Genomic DNA, 13,338 nt, shown 5'->3' with positions numbered 1-13,338 from the left:
TGTGTGTTCAAACAGTCAGGTTTGAGTGTTTACTGTTATTTGTTTGTTGCAATAACAGCAAAAGTTTGTCGGCAAATGCTGGACTTTTTGAAAAGTCTGCTGGCAAATTGAAACATTAAAGAGTTTAGTAAATGTGGTGTCTTCATAAGACATCACTTTCTGATGTATCAGCCCCAAATTACCAGTTTACTCCAAGTAAAGGCGGTCTACTAAACACCAGACCCACTAAAGGTTTTTGTAGATTATATTGTTTTATTTGCAGATGCTTTAGGTATCTCCAATACCCAACTAAACTGGTAAACAATAAAAATGCAGTAAACCTCTGTTAAACCAGTTTCGGCTAATCTGCATCTTCATCTAATTGGGACAAAACTTGAGCTTTAACTAATCGACATCAGCTAATCACAGTCCTCCCCTAATCCTGATAAATTTTTTGGCCCAAGCGGGTCCGGATTAACCCAGGTTTACTGCAGTATTGTACTAAAAATACAATACAGTTTGCTGTTGATACAAATCAAAAATCTATTTTTTTTAATCAGAGTGTTAGAGTAAACATAAAAGGACTTTTGTTCAATGATGTTCCAAAAGAAAAACAGTTGCACCCGCCTCCGATTATGGCAATTTCAATGTCATTGGTTTCAGAATTGTTACCAAAAACAAAACTACAATGTCCATGCAGCATTAAAGAGTTGAGACCAAAAGGTTTTTTCAGTGTAACTGTCCGAATCCATGCATTTGTGCTCAAGTCAATGATAAACACTTGGTCAGCAAGAGAATTCGGGTTTTCATGAAGTTCTTTACAGGTTGGAAATTGCACTCCTCCAACAAGAATTAGGTAGCGGTCTGTATGGATGTGTGATGTATGGGAATAAAGTTGAGGTAGTTTAGGGTGTATGTCCACTCTGTAAACAAAAAGGGTCAGAAATTAAGATTAATAGTTACAAGAACACAGTGTATGGTTATTATGGGAACTCTTCCATGAAGGGGACACATGTTTTTTGTCTGTCTAATGCTCGTTTGTACGCTTGTTTGGTCAAGAAAAAGTGCTTCAAATTTGGACAGATGTTAGTTATTAATCCAAATTCGATCGCCCTAAAGTTTGACCCATCGGTTCACCCACAGGCCCCCAAAACATATTTTTTTTAAAACGGCTGTACTGACTAAAGTACAACTTCTAGTTTTCTTTTAAAGTTGTGGAGTAAGGTGTAAAAAAGCTATGGCAGAAAACACAATTGAATTTAGATACATAATCCAGAAATATTCCCAGCAAGAAGATATAAAGCGAACATGCAAATGTAAAAAAATTACAACATTTTGACAGTTTCTATTGGCTTTTATTTTACCTGACGATGACAATAGAAACTATATGAACGCTCAGATACTGACTTGTATCTTATTGCAACTTAATTCATTATTTAATTCATAACATTTAAATTGAAAAAAATTATGCCCCTTCACAAACCTGTCTATCAGAGCTTTAGAATGTGAAAGCATCTTCAAGGATAATACATCATTTAAAGGCTCTTCATTGCAATCCAGACCTCCAGAAATAAACAAAATGTCTCCTTTTTCACTACCACATTTGACTGCAGAATGTGAATGGCGTCCAAGAACTATATCTTTCTCGCCAACTTTTGATTCAACATTACTCCAAATAAATGTGTTCATATTTAAGCACCAGCAATCTCCATGGACATTAAGTTCATCTCTGCCTCCATAAACCAACATTGTATGCTGGTCATCTTCACAGTTGTTAACAAATTGCAAGACGTTAGCTGTGTGCCTCCATCTTGCATTTGGACATGTGCCTTGAGATGGAATTAATTTTATGTCATGTTCAGTACAATTTTTATTGATTGTAATAAGGCTGACATCGTTAGTTGTCATTTTGGGGGATGACCGTCCACCAAAAAGAAGAAATTGTGTTTTTTCATCATTGGGCTTCTGTACAATGGATGAGTACATTGGGGTTTTGAATTCAATATTACTTGGTGTTAAAGTTTTAAGATTGTTGTTTGGAATGTTGAGTAAAGTACCATCGTGCAATCTGCGATGATGATCTTTCTTTCGTTGATTTTGGGTAGAAAGTCCAAACCCACCAAACAGAATAACATCATCAACCTGCGAAAGTAGCTTATTTTAATTTTTCGAACAAATTTATTCAAGTAAACCCAAATAATTTAATTAATATCAAAAGTTCCTTTTACAACAACAAAATTGCACTGACTTGTTTTTCCAAATCTTTGTTACCAGTTGCAACTGAACTTGCACAATGTCCGAACATTTGTATTGAAGAAAATGGCTCTTTACATGATATTGATACTTCTTCAGCCTTAACTTCTGGTTTTTCTGCTTGTAAAGAAAAAAAATAAGAGTTTTTATTCATTAGAAACTAGTATTAATGTGTTTGTAAAAGGTATGCTAATAACATCTGAGACAACATTAAAAAGAGAAACAAAAGACAGAAAAAAATTGAGCAATTATTTTATTTGTGTTACTCACTGTCTGGAAAACACTGGTTAATGTTACCTTACCTGATTCATGACATTTTAAACATGTCTTACAAAACTCTTGTACAGATTCTTCTTCCGAATTTGTGCTACACATAATAAAATAATGCAGGCAGGTTTGGTGCCAGGCCTCATATTCATCAAAAGGTTCAATATTTTGTATTTTCTCCTTTTCTTCAGATGATACATTGCATTGATAAAATGAAACCATGTCCACACCAACAACCGTTTTAAAACCCAAAACATTATGTCTTTTCTTTTGACTCAGCAAGGTTGGATAATCCCTAATTGCTAACAGTGGACTTCCACATGTCTCAAAATGTCTACAAAAGATAAAGCTCAATTTACATAAGTTTGAAGTTTTCATGTTTTTGAAGATAAAGATAAATTTAAAAAAACATACAGTAAATTTAAATTTAATTTGGTATTTGAACAACCTTGTTCTACTGTAAAATTAAAGGTAAAATTAATAAAGTTTTTTAGTGGTAGAATGATAAAAACAACTTTTACCTTAACATAACTTCACCAAAACCATTTGTTGGCAGCATTTGTTCAAATACAACCAACACAGCATTGCGAAAAGAATGGTTAATCCATTTGATAATGTTCCGTGACTGGCCACTGGTTAAATACTATAAACAAGAAAAAAAGTCACATATACTTTAAAGCCAAAATAGTGTATTTCTGAGCATTTTATAAGCAGAAAAGAGACATAAAAATTGCTCCAAAAACATTACTGGTTACTACCGGATTTTTCCAAACTCTTAAAAAAACAAAGTTCAGGAGAAAAAAACAGTATTTATTATAGAAGTTGTGGTAGTTCAATTTCACGATATTTGGTGGATTGCAGTAAGGTACTTACAGTCATTACAACTTCTGACAAAAACAGGGTTGGAACTGTAAAATTAATTCCACAGTTTTGCAGCGTCTCTGCAAGTTCTGTTCCCACTTTGCGAAGGTCAAACCCAACAGCACAATAGTTTTCATTCCTACAAAAACACAAAAATAAGTTTTTTTTAGCTATACCTAAAATAGGTTTAATGTTACAGTTGCTTGCCTGTAGATAATGTTTTTGTCATTTTGTAGATTTTGTCCTTCAAGCAAATCAGCAGCTTGTGCCAGTTTTACTTTTCTACTTATCACTGATGGATAATCGATTTCAATGTAATTGAGATGCTTTGTGGCACTTTCATTCATCAAATCTCTTACGTTGAAAAATGTAGTGTCAAAACCAGCACCAAGTGAAACTATCTGAACATCTTCATTACTTCTTGCTAAAAATTGAAAAAAGGGTTTTGAGAATAATATTTTTTCATTTTATAAACTTGCATGACAACTTAGAACAAAACATATGCTTTATATTTGGGTTGTAAACACAACTAATCTGTTCATAATTTTTATGTTTGACCTTACGGCGTTCTACCTTATAATTTTTTGCCTTAATACAATAAGCACTATTATTATTAATAATGGCTCTTCGTTAATAATTATTTATTGATCTTCTCTGGGTTGGAATTTATGTTAAACTCTGGTAAATTTAGTTTAGTTTATGTTAACATTTCTATATTGGATTAAAACTGTTATACTTGTAATATTGGTGGGTAACACATCATTAAGCAACTATTTAAAAAAAGGGAAATAATAAGCATACAACTGAACTTACCTGACAAGAATTTGGCGAGAACATGGCGGACCGCTTTTGATCGAATGTAATAACCTCTGTTTATAATTGGGGATCTACGCTGAGGCTTTTGTACAAAATATTTTAGATACTTGTCTTCCAAATATCCTTGAGTTACCATTGACAATTTACTGACAATACTATTGTCATTTGTTCCTTGTACCTAGAAATTCAAAAAATGCATCTTAGATTACATTTACATTCATATACGTCCCACGATTTTAATACAAAATGTAATGACACATAAAAAAACATTTAAAACTACTGTATTTTTCAACCTACCAATTTCAGTTTAGGTAAAAAAATGTCCAAGTGTTTTATCATTAATAAGAAAAATAACAACAAAAGCTTTTTTACAAACCTGAGCAGAATTAGATGTAAAGTCAGAACTTTGGCTTGTCATTTTGCATAAATTAATGGTATGTTCTTCAGTAACTATATACAACAAACTGATTTGAAAATATAAAACAAAAAACTGAATGAAAAATAAATAAACAAGAACTACAAATACAATAGTTGAAAAGTGTGGACTTTGGAGTATTGTGTTCTGTATCCAACAAAACTTGGTAAATCAGCGGTAAATCAATGATAAAATTGCACAGAATCATCCAACTTATAAAAGACATTGTACAAGACAAACACTTAATTTACACACTCTTTTAAAACGCTAATACACACATCTACTTAAAGTACTTAATCCTTCATTCCCATACGACCAACGTTACGTCAATAACACAGAAAAACGTGCTGGGGGTTTTGTGTGGTTATTTCCCCAAGCCGATACGAGTACAAATGCAAGTTTATTTATCGTGTCCTGACAAAAAACAAAATAACCAAGCATAAGTAGGTTATTTATGATCAAAACTTCATTTGCTGGACAAATTTGAATGTTGAAAAAGTTTGGATGCCAAATAAGTTTTGTAGTATGTGTTACAAAGGGACACAGTAATAAGAGAAGGGCAAAGAAACAAAATTTGAAATCCGATCCGAAATTTGATTTTAGAAACCAAAGTGATTTTAAGGGTAGGTCTATACAATGTAACATTGACCTATGTTAACAGTAAACAAACTTCATGAATCACAAAAACTAAAGCACTCGATTACATACAATCACATTTTACATAAAAGTATATGCTAGTTTAGTTTTCTATTCTAAAACAAACATATTACGCCGGATGAATATGCCCATAACATTGTAACGGTATACAGAAGGCAAGGGAAACTTTTAGTTCACTGGGATACATCGATAGATTATTCCAAACTTTGGTTGCAACTTGTTTATTAAAGTTTGATTGAGTATAGTCATGAAATAGAAATTACACACTAAAAATACGCCTGTATTCGCAGATAACACGCAGAAAACAACTGTTTATTGGGGATAAGTTGACTCTCTCGATTTGTGAAAGAAAATCGTAGAAGCACAGTTCCGCTAATATTCACTGTTAAAGATTGACTACAAAATGGGTGGATTGGTGATAAACTTGTTACAAGTTGTAGGCTATTAGCACAATGCGAAAGCTATGTGTTGCATTTTTGCAACCAGAGTTGGTCAAAACAGTTTAGAATGTTAATAGTGAGAAAATAGTAAACAGGAAAGTTGCTGCAAAACAAACAAGTTTCCAGTTTTGGTCCAAAATCGTGGGACCGGAGATCTCAATTTCCATCAGTTTCCGTTGCCAAAATAGAAAACCGCAGGCTTTCTTGCTTAACAAGCGACCCAGATATAATTTACCAGTGTATATTTACTTTTGCAACTGTCTTGTGTGTGTCATAGTGCTTTACCTTTACGATAATTGCCTTAAAACGTACAATAACAACTTTCTTGTAGACAAGACAGTGCAAAATCATGTTTTAGGCGCTTTTTCCTTAATTTCCTTCCCGAAGCGGTTTTTGATTAGCGCAAGGCGCAATACTCTGTCGGAAAATTCAGCAACGTGCCCCCGGAGCAATCCTAAAAAGCGACGCTTTCCTGAACTGCCTGTCAGAAGACCACATTGTAGGACTGAAGAGGCTGCAGAAAGGCCTATTGTTTTGTCACACAGACTGTTTGACTTCCCGCTCACAGATTCGAATTTATTGTTATTCATTGGTCAGTTTAGACATGTTGACAAGGTTTATAGTTTTCCCAGTTTGTTTAGTAACAGCTGTGGTCTTAAGAATATTAACTATTTCATGTATGTTAGTGTAGTTAGCTCTAGTATGTGTGAAGACAGGCTTTATAGTACTTACGGTTCACCTATCCCTAAAAGTAAACAGTATTTGGTCGCAAACCACCTTTGTTGCAAAGCGTAAAGAGTTATTTACCCAGCAAAGAATGTCTTAGGAGCAGAGGGGTGTTAAGTTTATGTGTGAAGGTCATTAAGGCATACAGCACAGGTGTTATCAATAGTTTTGGCATTTTATTGTGCTGTTTTGATATAGCGTTGTAGCTTTCTCCACGGACGGTGCAATAGAATTGCATCCCCATACGCGACTTCCAGGATATGTCAATCAGTGAAAGGCAGCTAGCTAGGTAGTCCTTTGTCGTGTAGGTTGGAGATAGACATAGAAGTCAGGTATTCAATATTTTTTATAATTCAAACTCAGCTTAAATATAGTTCACTGCTCTTTTTTAGTTGGATGAGTGTACTAAATATGTATTACTCGATTCGCGTGGTATTCTATTCTGAAGACAGGTCACATTGGATTTGTCAAATAAGGTTGATGTGTAATTTTTTTTTGAAACCATTTTTAGAGTGTGTTAATCCGCTCTTTGCTTGTTTTGCGTGTAGGTTGTATTTACTACTCTCCATTTTTTGAAAACTGACGTAATATTTTTTTAGAAGCGTTTTTTGCAGAAAATTTGGGAAACTAGAGAAGACTTCGACAAAAAACATCAATTAAATGTATTTAGCAATTAACCGTTTCTAAATGCAACTTGTACATCAAGTGGAAAATGCCTGAGATTAAGGTCAAAATTGTGAAAGCCGAATTCGGCTCAGAACATAAAATCAAGTCACCGTTTGTTACTGTTTCCTTCAAAGGTAAGTTGACTGTTTGACTCAGTTTTAAACAGCTTGTGTGAGTGCATTCCTGTTTGTTTTTGTTTAGGTCTTGTATTAAAAACTGTTTGTTTTTGTTTAGGTCTTGTATTAAAAAGCTTGTGCCGTAATTGGTTTTGCAGAGTATGAGTTTCAAATTTTACTTGTTTTTTAACGAATTTCACGATTAACGGCAAGTCCTTTTACCGTAGATGTGTTTGGCGTAATTTAACAAACTTTTATTGAGCATATACCACTGTAAAAAGTAAAAAATACGTCACCTCATGGGCATTGGATCGTTGGAGTTTGGACTGTCTTTGGGTCCAAGAGCAGTTTGTCCCATACTGTCATGATCTCGTGTTTGGTATTCCCACAATTTTCGCCATTGAATTCGTGCTGTTTTAAGCTATTGTGTACAGCTTGGTGGAAGCACGAAGTTCAGCAAAACCCGCAATGACCGCAAAGTTTTTGCGATTATGTAAACAAATCAGTATGTACGCAAGGTTTTTGGTTTAAAAGTCAAATTTTCTATAAACCTAGAGACTAGATTTATTTTGGTGGCTAATAAAACTGCAAATTACATAGTTTTTGTCACTACTTCACTTGCGTTTTTAACATCTGCCCCAATTGGCACAACTGCTTTATCTACCCAAACCAACAAAAATTGGCTAAAGGTTTGACTAATGCGCGTTCGACAGAAAAGGATTTGTGTACAATATCGCCAGTATCGTCGGTTTGTAAATTGAAAAATTCTTTTAAAAAATTCAAATAATTTGTAAATTCTACCTAAAAACATGGTGGTTCACATACACGTTCCATAGTTCGGTTTCAGCCAATAAAATATAGCTTATGAACTGTTTTACTTTAAAACCACAAGAATAAATTACCCTGAAGTCTATTCATACCAGCAAACCAAGTAAATAGGCGGTGTTTGCACGTAGGGCGTCCCGGGAGAGTGAAATTTCTCTAGTCTTTGTTGTAAGTTCAAGAAATGACACCCTGCTGTTTTTCATTGCTATGTGGCGGGTAATATTTGTGCACCTATTGAGCCCTAAATGCATTTTTTTCGGGAAACAAAGACCAAAGTAACTGTTTTATTGAATGTCAAGTCAAATCATGTCCTAAAACTTATTGCAAAAAGTGGCTTTTTTAAAATATTGTATTTTATGTTGCAGATATATACTGTGTATATACGATTTATATGCATTATATTTCTAACTTTCTGTTTTTTTACCAGGAATCGTGAAAAAGACCAAAAACAAAAAGGGAAACAATCCGACATGGAACGAGGTACTTTTTGTGGCAATAGTGGTTTTGTTTTCTTACAAGAAAGGTTCTTATCCGCTTCTAAGTTTGCAAGTTGGGTGAATGAACCTAATGATTTTCACCTATAAGATAGTTGATTGGAAATTCGAATCAGCATTTGCATTTACCACCAGCAATATCGGAGATTTTAAACGGCTGGTTTGTGGGGTCATATACTTGTAAAGCAATCAAGTTTTGCCAAGTTTTTTCGGGTAATAGTTTAATCGCTATTTCGCATACACGTAAAATGAGAAGACATATGAACAGTTGGATACCACCTGTAGCCTACGTATATTATAACATGTGGTACTCGTACTCGGGTCATGTGAAAAGCGTAAATGTTTGCTGAGGGGAATTGGCCTGCGTGAAGTTACACTACACCCTAATATCAAATATTGGCATGCGAGATAGGAGGGATAAAACTTCGCAAAACACTTATCGGCTTAACGAGTTACCTCGTTAATGGCTTCACGATACATTTGGGTAACAAGGGTATAGTGCATGCTGGGATATTTTGTGCTAGAGCTTTATTTAAGGGTTTAAAAGAAGCAGTATGGAAATTTAATATGGTTTGAAGCGCTTCGTTTGTTGGCAATCTAAAGAATATTGTGCAAAATATATCTTACAAATCGTTGTAGATTACGATTTAAAGTATTACTGTTTCTTTATTAAGAAATACTGTTTATCCATAAATTGAAGGAGTATAAAAAAACGCTTTTTCTGCATTAATTTGTGCTTTTATAACAGTAGTGCTTCTGCACTGATTACAAATAAATCCTGTACGTTTGGAAAGTTTGTGATCCAATCAGTTTTGCATTTAGTAAAGACCACATTGTACTGATACGAAGTGTTTTTATTTATGTCAGACGTTAACATATGCACTAACCGAACAACCTAGTCCATCAGACGAGTTTCGTTTCGAAGTTATCGAAGATGATGGGATTTTTGGAATCGACAAGTAAGAAAACATATTCACGTGCTATAGTTTGTAAAAGTAAACATTGGTTGAAAACTTACCAAACTTTTCCAAGCCGTTTGCATGCAGTCTGGAAACCGGATGAGTCATTTCCTTGCATTGACAAATCGCAAATCACTCACAAGAGAATTGCAGACCACAGTTTTTGTCGTTGCAGCTCTTTTTTTCCCTCACTATTCACAAACAAAACACAAAATGCGCCACGAAGGGGTAGTTTTTCCCCGGTCCGTATACGTATATGTTTTTAAGTTTCTTCTTTCACAACCAGAGGTCTGCATGACAAAAAAAGTTTTTTTTTATCAAAGCTACCAACCAAGATTATGTCAACCGAACTTAGTTAATAATTTTTTTACATTGTAGGTTGTTTCGTAGCAAACAAACGGGTACTTTTGTGACCGTTTTGTCGAATATTTTAGTGGAAAGTTTCAGGCTGTTCACACTGAAAACGAGGGGAATTCCCAAGCCCATTCGATTTTTTCGAAGTATGGTTCAGTTTTGGTTTCAGGAAATTTTAACAAAAGTTTTGACAGAGGTAGCCTATAGAATGTAATTATAAAATTTGCCTGCACGGCTGCTTTATACTGAAAGGTATAGAAACAGGAACTAGGTTGTTGCGGTAGTTATTTTGCATTCCCCTTGTTTCATAACCGCCTAAAAGAAATGGACACTAAAGACAAGTTTTCAGTTAGCTGCTCAAATCTCAGTTAGCTGCTCAAATCTTGCAATTACCAACATTTTACAAGGTAGGCCTATGAGGTTGTAAGTCGGATTGGGCTTTTCGGATCGGGTTCTGGCATAAGTACGGGCCTGACGTTACATTTGGCATCTTTTCTGCCACGTCTCACCAGCTTTCAGGTCTACGTTAGGGTTTGTTTGAAAACAAATCAGTTTTAGACCAGGTTTCAGGCTTGTACTTTCGGGTTTGGGAACGCCTACAACTCTGGGCAAGCGGCGATTAGCGTTCCTCATAGTTTAGTGTGGGCGTACGCGCGTACTTGGGCAAAGTTTCTGGGTATTCGGGAAGGTATATTGCGCGCTGTCGACCGCTTTCCGGAGCTTCTAAGACCAGATGTTGCTTGCAGACAGTTCAATAACTGTTGGGACAATAGACTAAATATTGAAGGTTCGCTGGATTTTAACAATGGCGTCTTCGCAAAGTTAGACCAGTAACTGGATAGTTCTTATAGCGACAAGTTGGAAATGGACGGTTGTAGGGAAGTTGTATTTGTGGTCATGCAGACATGAAGTGACATTCTAAAAATGTTCATAACTTTACACTTGTTTCAATGTGTCGCATATATATTAGTATATAATTAAGCGAACCAAAATTAATTTCATGGTTTTGGTGATTATAGTTTGGAAAGAAACGACACATTAAAAAAAAATATATTTCGAATACATTTCTTCATTAAGTTTCTTAACTGAAAACGTTACATTTTAGTTCATAGTACAAAACAACGAAGGTTAAAATACAGGAACACATATACAATATACAACCATATATCCTAACAATATAACTTTAAGGTATTGTACTTTAGTCATGAAATCAGTTTCGATAGAATAAAGCACTATATAGTTTTGCTGCTCACACAGATTTAACCGTTAGATTAAGTTTGTACGGGTTGTTTCATACAGGTAAGTGGGGGAACTATTTTTGTTACACTAAATAGATTTTCAGTTGTACACACTGACCTCAGCACATAAACTTATATCTGTATTATGTGCGTGTGTTCCTTACAGAACCTTAGGCAAAGCATCAATATCTTACAACGCTTTAAAGTTGAGTCGCGAAAAAGAACTCGATCTTCGAGGAAAGAAAACGGTAAGTTTCAAACCTATAGACACCAACTTGGACTTTTCGCGGGTTTTTGACATACTTATTTTGTGTTTATTCGACTTGTAGACAGCACGACTGCGTGTGTCCATGGCTGACGACAGATCAACACCTGGGGATGACGGAGGGCGAAAATCTACTGCAACTCCAGGTACATATGCAGTACTAACTCTACAGCAACGGCAGTTATATAAAATAACTAAATCTATGGCAATTTCGGGCATATGCAATACCGAATCGTTTCCCCAGAAAAAACTTCTGTAAAAATAGATTAGTATGTCTCTGACGTGATAAATAATGACGTCATTATTAAATAACAAATAGAACACACTTATGCATAACTTTGCAACGAAACATCGATTTATTATACTTAACTGGTATGCGACGCAATAAAAAAACGTTTATCACTTACATAACCACATATGACGTCACTTTAATGACGTAAAAACCATAGTTTCGATTTTGACGCAAAGTATACAAGAGGCAAGACATTAAAACTTAATCACATTTATGATGTAACAGTACATAATCTCCGAACAAAGGATTTGTGCTACAACTTGGAAGGTTACAACCTTTAACAATTGAGTTTTGTATGACAGAATTAGTCCATTACACAGCTATGTGTGACATCACAAACAAATAGGAACGTTAGCATTATAAGAAATAAAGTTCTGCCTGCTTTTGCAGCTGGTGGAACTGCCTCTCCCCAAGCTGCAGATAAAGAGGAAGGAGAACTTGGAGATGAAGGAGTCGGAGATTTGGGAGAGTTTGAACAGGAAGATCAACATTTTGCTGGGAGTGGATTGGGTGGAAGGTAAAATACTCGTTGTAATTTGTTAAGGTGTTTGACGTTTCAGTTGCCATGCAGCCCTTAAAAAAATGAATTTAATAAAAACCAATACCTATAAAAATGAATATATATATATATATTGCTGAATAACGTTTATTTAAAGAAATCAGTTTAAGTTATAAAGCTCGATGGTTTAGTGTTGTCATCGCCAAACTATTTTATGTTGGGCCAGATAAATGTAAGTTACGAATGCCTTCACAACACGGAAACTGAAGAAACAACATATTTTAACAATTGTAACAGCATACAGTGGCTAATTATACATAAAGCAGCACCGTTTATGGTGCTTGATGTATAACGTAATAGATATTACCAGAGAAACAATGGTGGATTATAATTATAATATATCTTCCCGTGGACATAACAGGGCCGATCGCTCGTCGCTCTCCCAGAAAGTGGAAGATTTCCAGATACGTCTAAAGGTGATATGCGGTCGCCAGCTTACAGGAGCTAACATCAAACCAGTAGTGAAAGTTAAAGCTGGAAAAAACCAAACGCGTATTACGCGAGTTCGAAAAGGTTCATCACCTATTTGGAATGAGGTCAGTTTTTACTTTCGAAGTTTTCGAAATTTTCTTATTCTACAGTCCCCAAGTTTACAATAGATGCAAAAAATGTTAAAGAATGGTGTGTTTAACAAGTTTGTGTAAAGATCTCTGTAATGAATGGGTCATTAACTTAACACAGAATGGCTATTCTTGGTCATTAGAAAATGGGCTTACCTGATTGTAAATGACAGTAAGTATATATCATATGATCGCATACCTGTTTTCAGATGATGTTATTCACGTTTCACGAGTCTCTGCGTGATCTTTATGACATGTTCGTGGAGTTTCACGTGAACAATTCCATGCGGATACGTGCCGATGCGCTCATTGGATTTTTTAAACTCGATGTCGGATTTATTTATGACCAGCCTTGTAAGTTCCCCTTTAATGTTTATTTTTTGGAATATCGGAAAAGGGTTACCTTTAAGGTAGACAACATCGCGTGAAGTAAACACATTGTTGCCAAGATGAGCGAAGGCATAGCGCCAAAAGTTGATGGTTCAAATCCCAGCTATTCCCTTTGATGTCTTAGTAGATTTATTGCTCCATGTTCTAATCCAGTTGGTCATTGTGGTTAGCACTGTCGATGCTTAATTACATGAAAAACCGCACCT

At 35.1% G+C, this 13,338-nt stretch overlaps 2 protein-coding genes across 8 annotated transcripts in view; one reads left to right on the top strand and one right to left on the bottom strand.

Annotated features, from left to right (window-relative positions):
* Positions 1-514: 514 nt before the first annotated feature.
* Positions 515-4,673, bottom strand: LOC145204493 (tRNA wybutosine-synthesizing protein 4-like). 2 transcript variants are annotated; one of them, XM_080077069.1, is made up of 9 exons: positions 4,553-4,673; positions 4,174-4,354; positions 3,568-3,784; positions 3,373-3,499; positions 3,021-3,142; positions 2,535-2,833; positions 2,228-2,352; positions 1,463-2,121; positions 515-902 (listed from the first exon to the last, which is right to left on the bottom strand). In XM_080077069.1, exons 1-9 carry the CDS (start codon positions 4,592-4,594, stop codon positions 536-538), a joined length of 2,139 nt encoding a protein of 712 aa, XP_079933195.1. In that variant the 5' UTR covers positions 4,595-4,673; the 3' UTR covers positions 515-535. The 2 variants fall into 2 exon arrangements, with proteins under 2 accessions (XP_079933195.1, XP_079933196.1); XM_080077070.1 differs by having other exon boundaries at positions 2,228-2,349; positions 4,553-4,672.
* Positions 4,674-6,966: 2,293 nt separating this feature from the next.
* Positions 6,967-13,338, top strand: part of LOC145203878 (myoferlin-like) — a 40,769-nt gene continuing 34,397 nt past the window's right edge. For 2 of the 6 annotated variants that reach the window (XM_080076229.1, XM_080076230.1), the window contains exons 1-8: positions 6,967-7,214; positions 8,449-8,501; positions 9,383-9,474; positions 11,233-11,314; positions 11,396-11,477; positions 12,014-12,140; positions 12,544-12,718; positions 12,952-13,096. In XM_080076229.1, the coding sequence (XP_079932355.1) occupies positions 7,127-7,214; positions 8,449-8,501; positions 9,383-9,474; positions 11,233-11,314; positions 11,396-11,477; positions 12,014-12,140; positions 12,544-12,718; positions 12,952-13,096 (844 nt within the window). In that variant the 5' untranslated portion in view covers positions 6,967-7,126. The remainder of the gene's footprint in view (positions 7,215-8,448; positions 8,502-9,382; positions 9,475-11,232; positions 11,315-11,395; positions 11,478-12,013; positions 12,141-12,543; positions 12,719-12,951; positions 13,097-13,338) is intronic. The other 4 variants (XM_080076231.1, XM_080076232.1, XM_080076234.1 and 1 more) reach the window with 4 other exon arrangements.

This window comes from Phallusia mammillata, chromosome 8 (assembly GCF_965637545.1).
Source record: "Phallusia mammillata chromosome 8, kaPhaMamm4.hap1.1, whole genome shotgun sequence".
NCBI classification, from domain to species: domain Eukaryota; kingdom Metazoa; phylum Chordata; class Ascidiacea; order Phlebobranchia; family Ascidiidae; genus Phallusia; species Phallusia mammillata.
Note: the sequence above shows the minus strand (reverse complement) of the source record. Positions and strands in the feature narration are given on the sequence as shown.

Excerpts from the sequence above, each read along its gene's own strand:
- LOC145204493 (XM_080077069.1), bottom strand. The coding sequence starts at position 4,594 with ATGACAAGCCAAAGTTCTGACTTTACATCTAATTCTGCTCAG. Across the intron at positions 2,834-3,020 it reads TTTGGTGAAGTTATGTTAAG|ACATTTTGAGACATGTGGAA; the intron begins GTAAAAGTTGTT and ends TATCTTTTGTAG. Across the intron at positions 2,122-2,227 it reads ACAAAGATTTGGAAAAACAA|GTTGATGATGTTATTCTGTT; the intron begins GTCAGTGCAATT and ends CTACTTTCGCAG.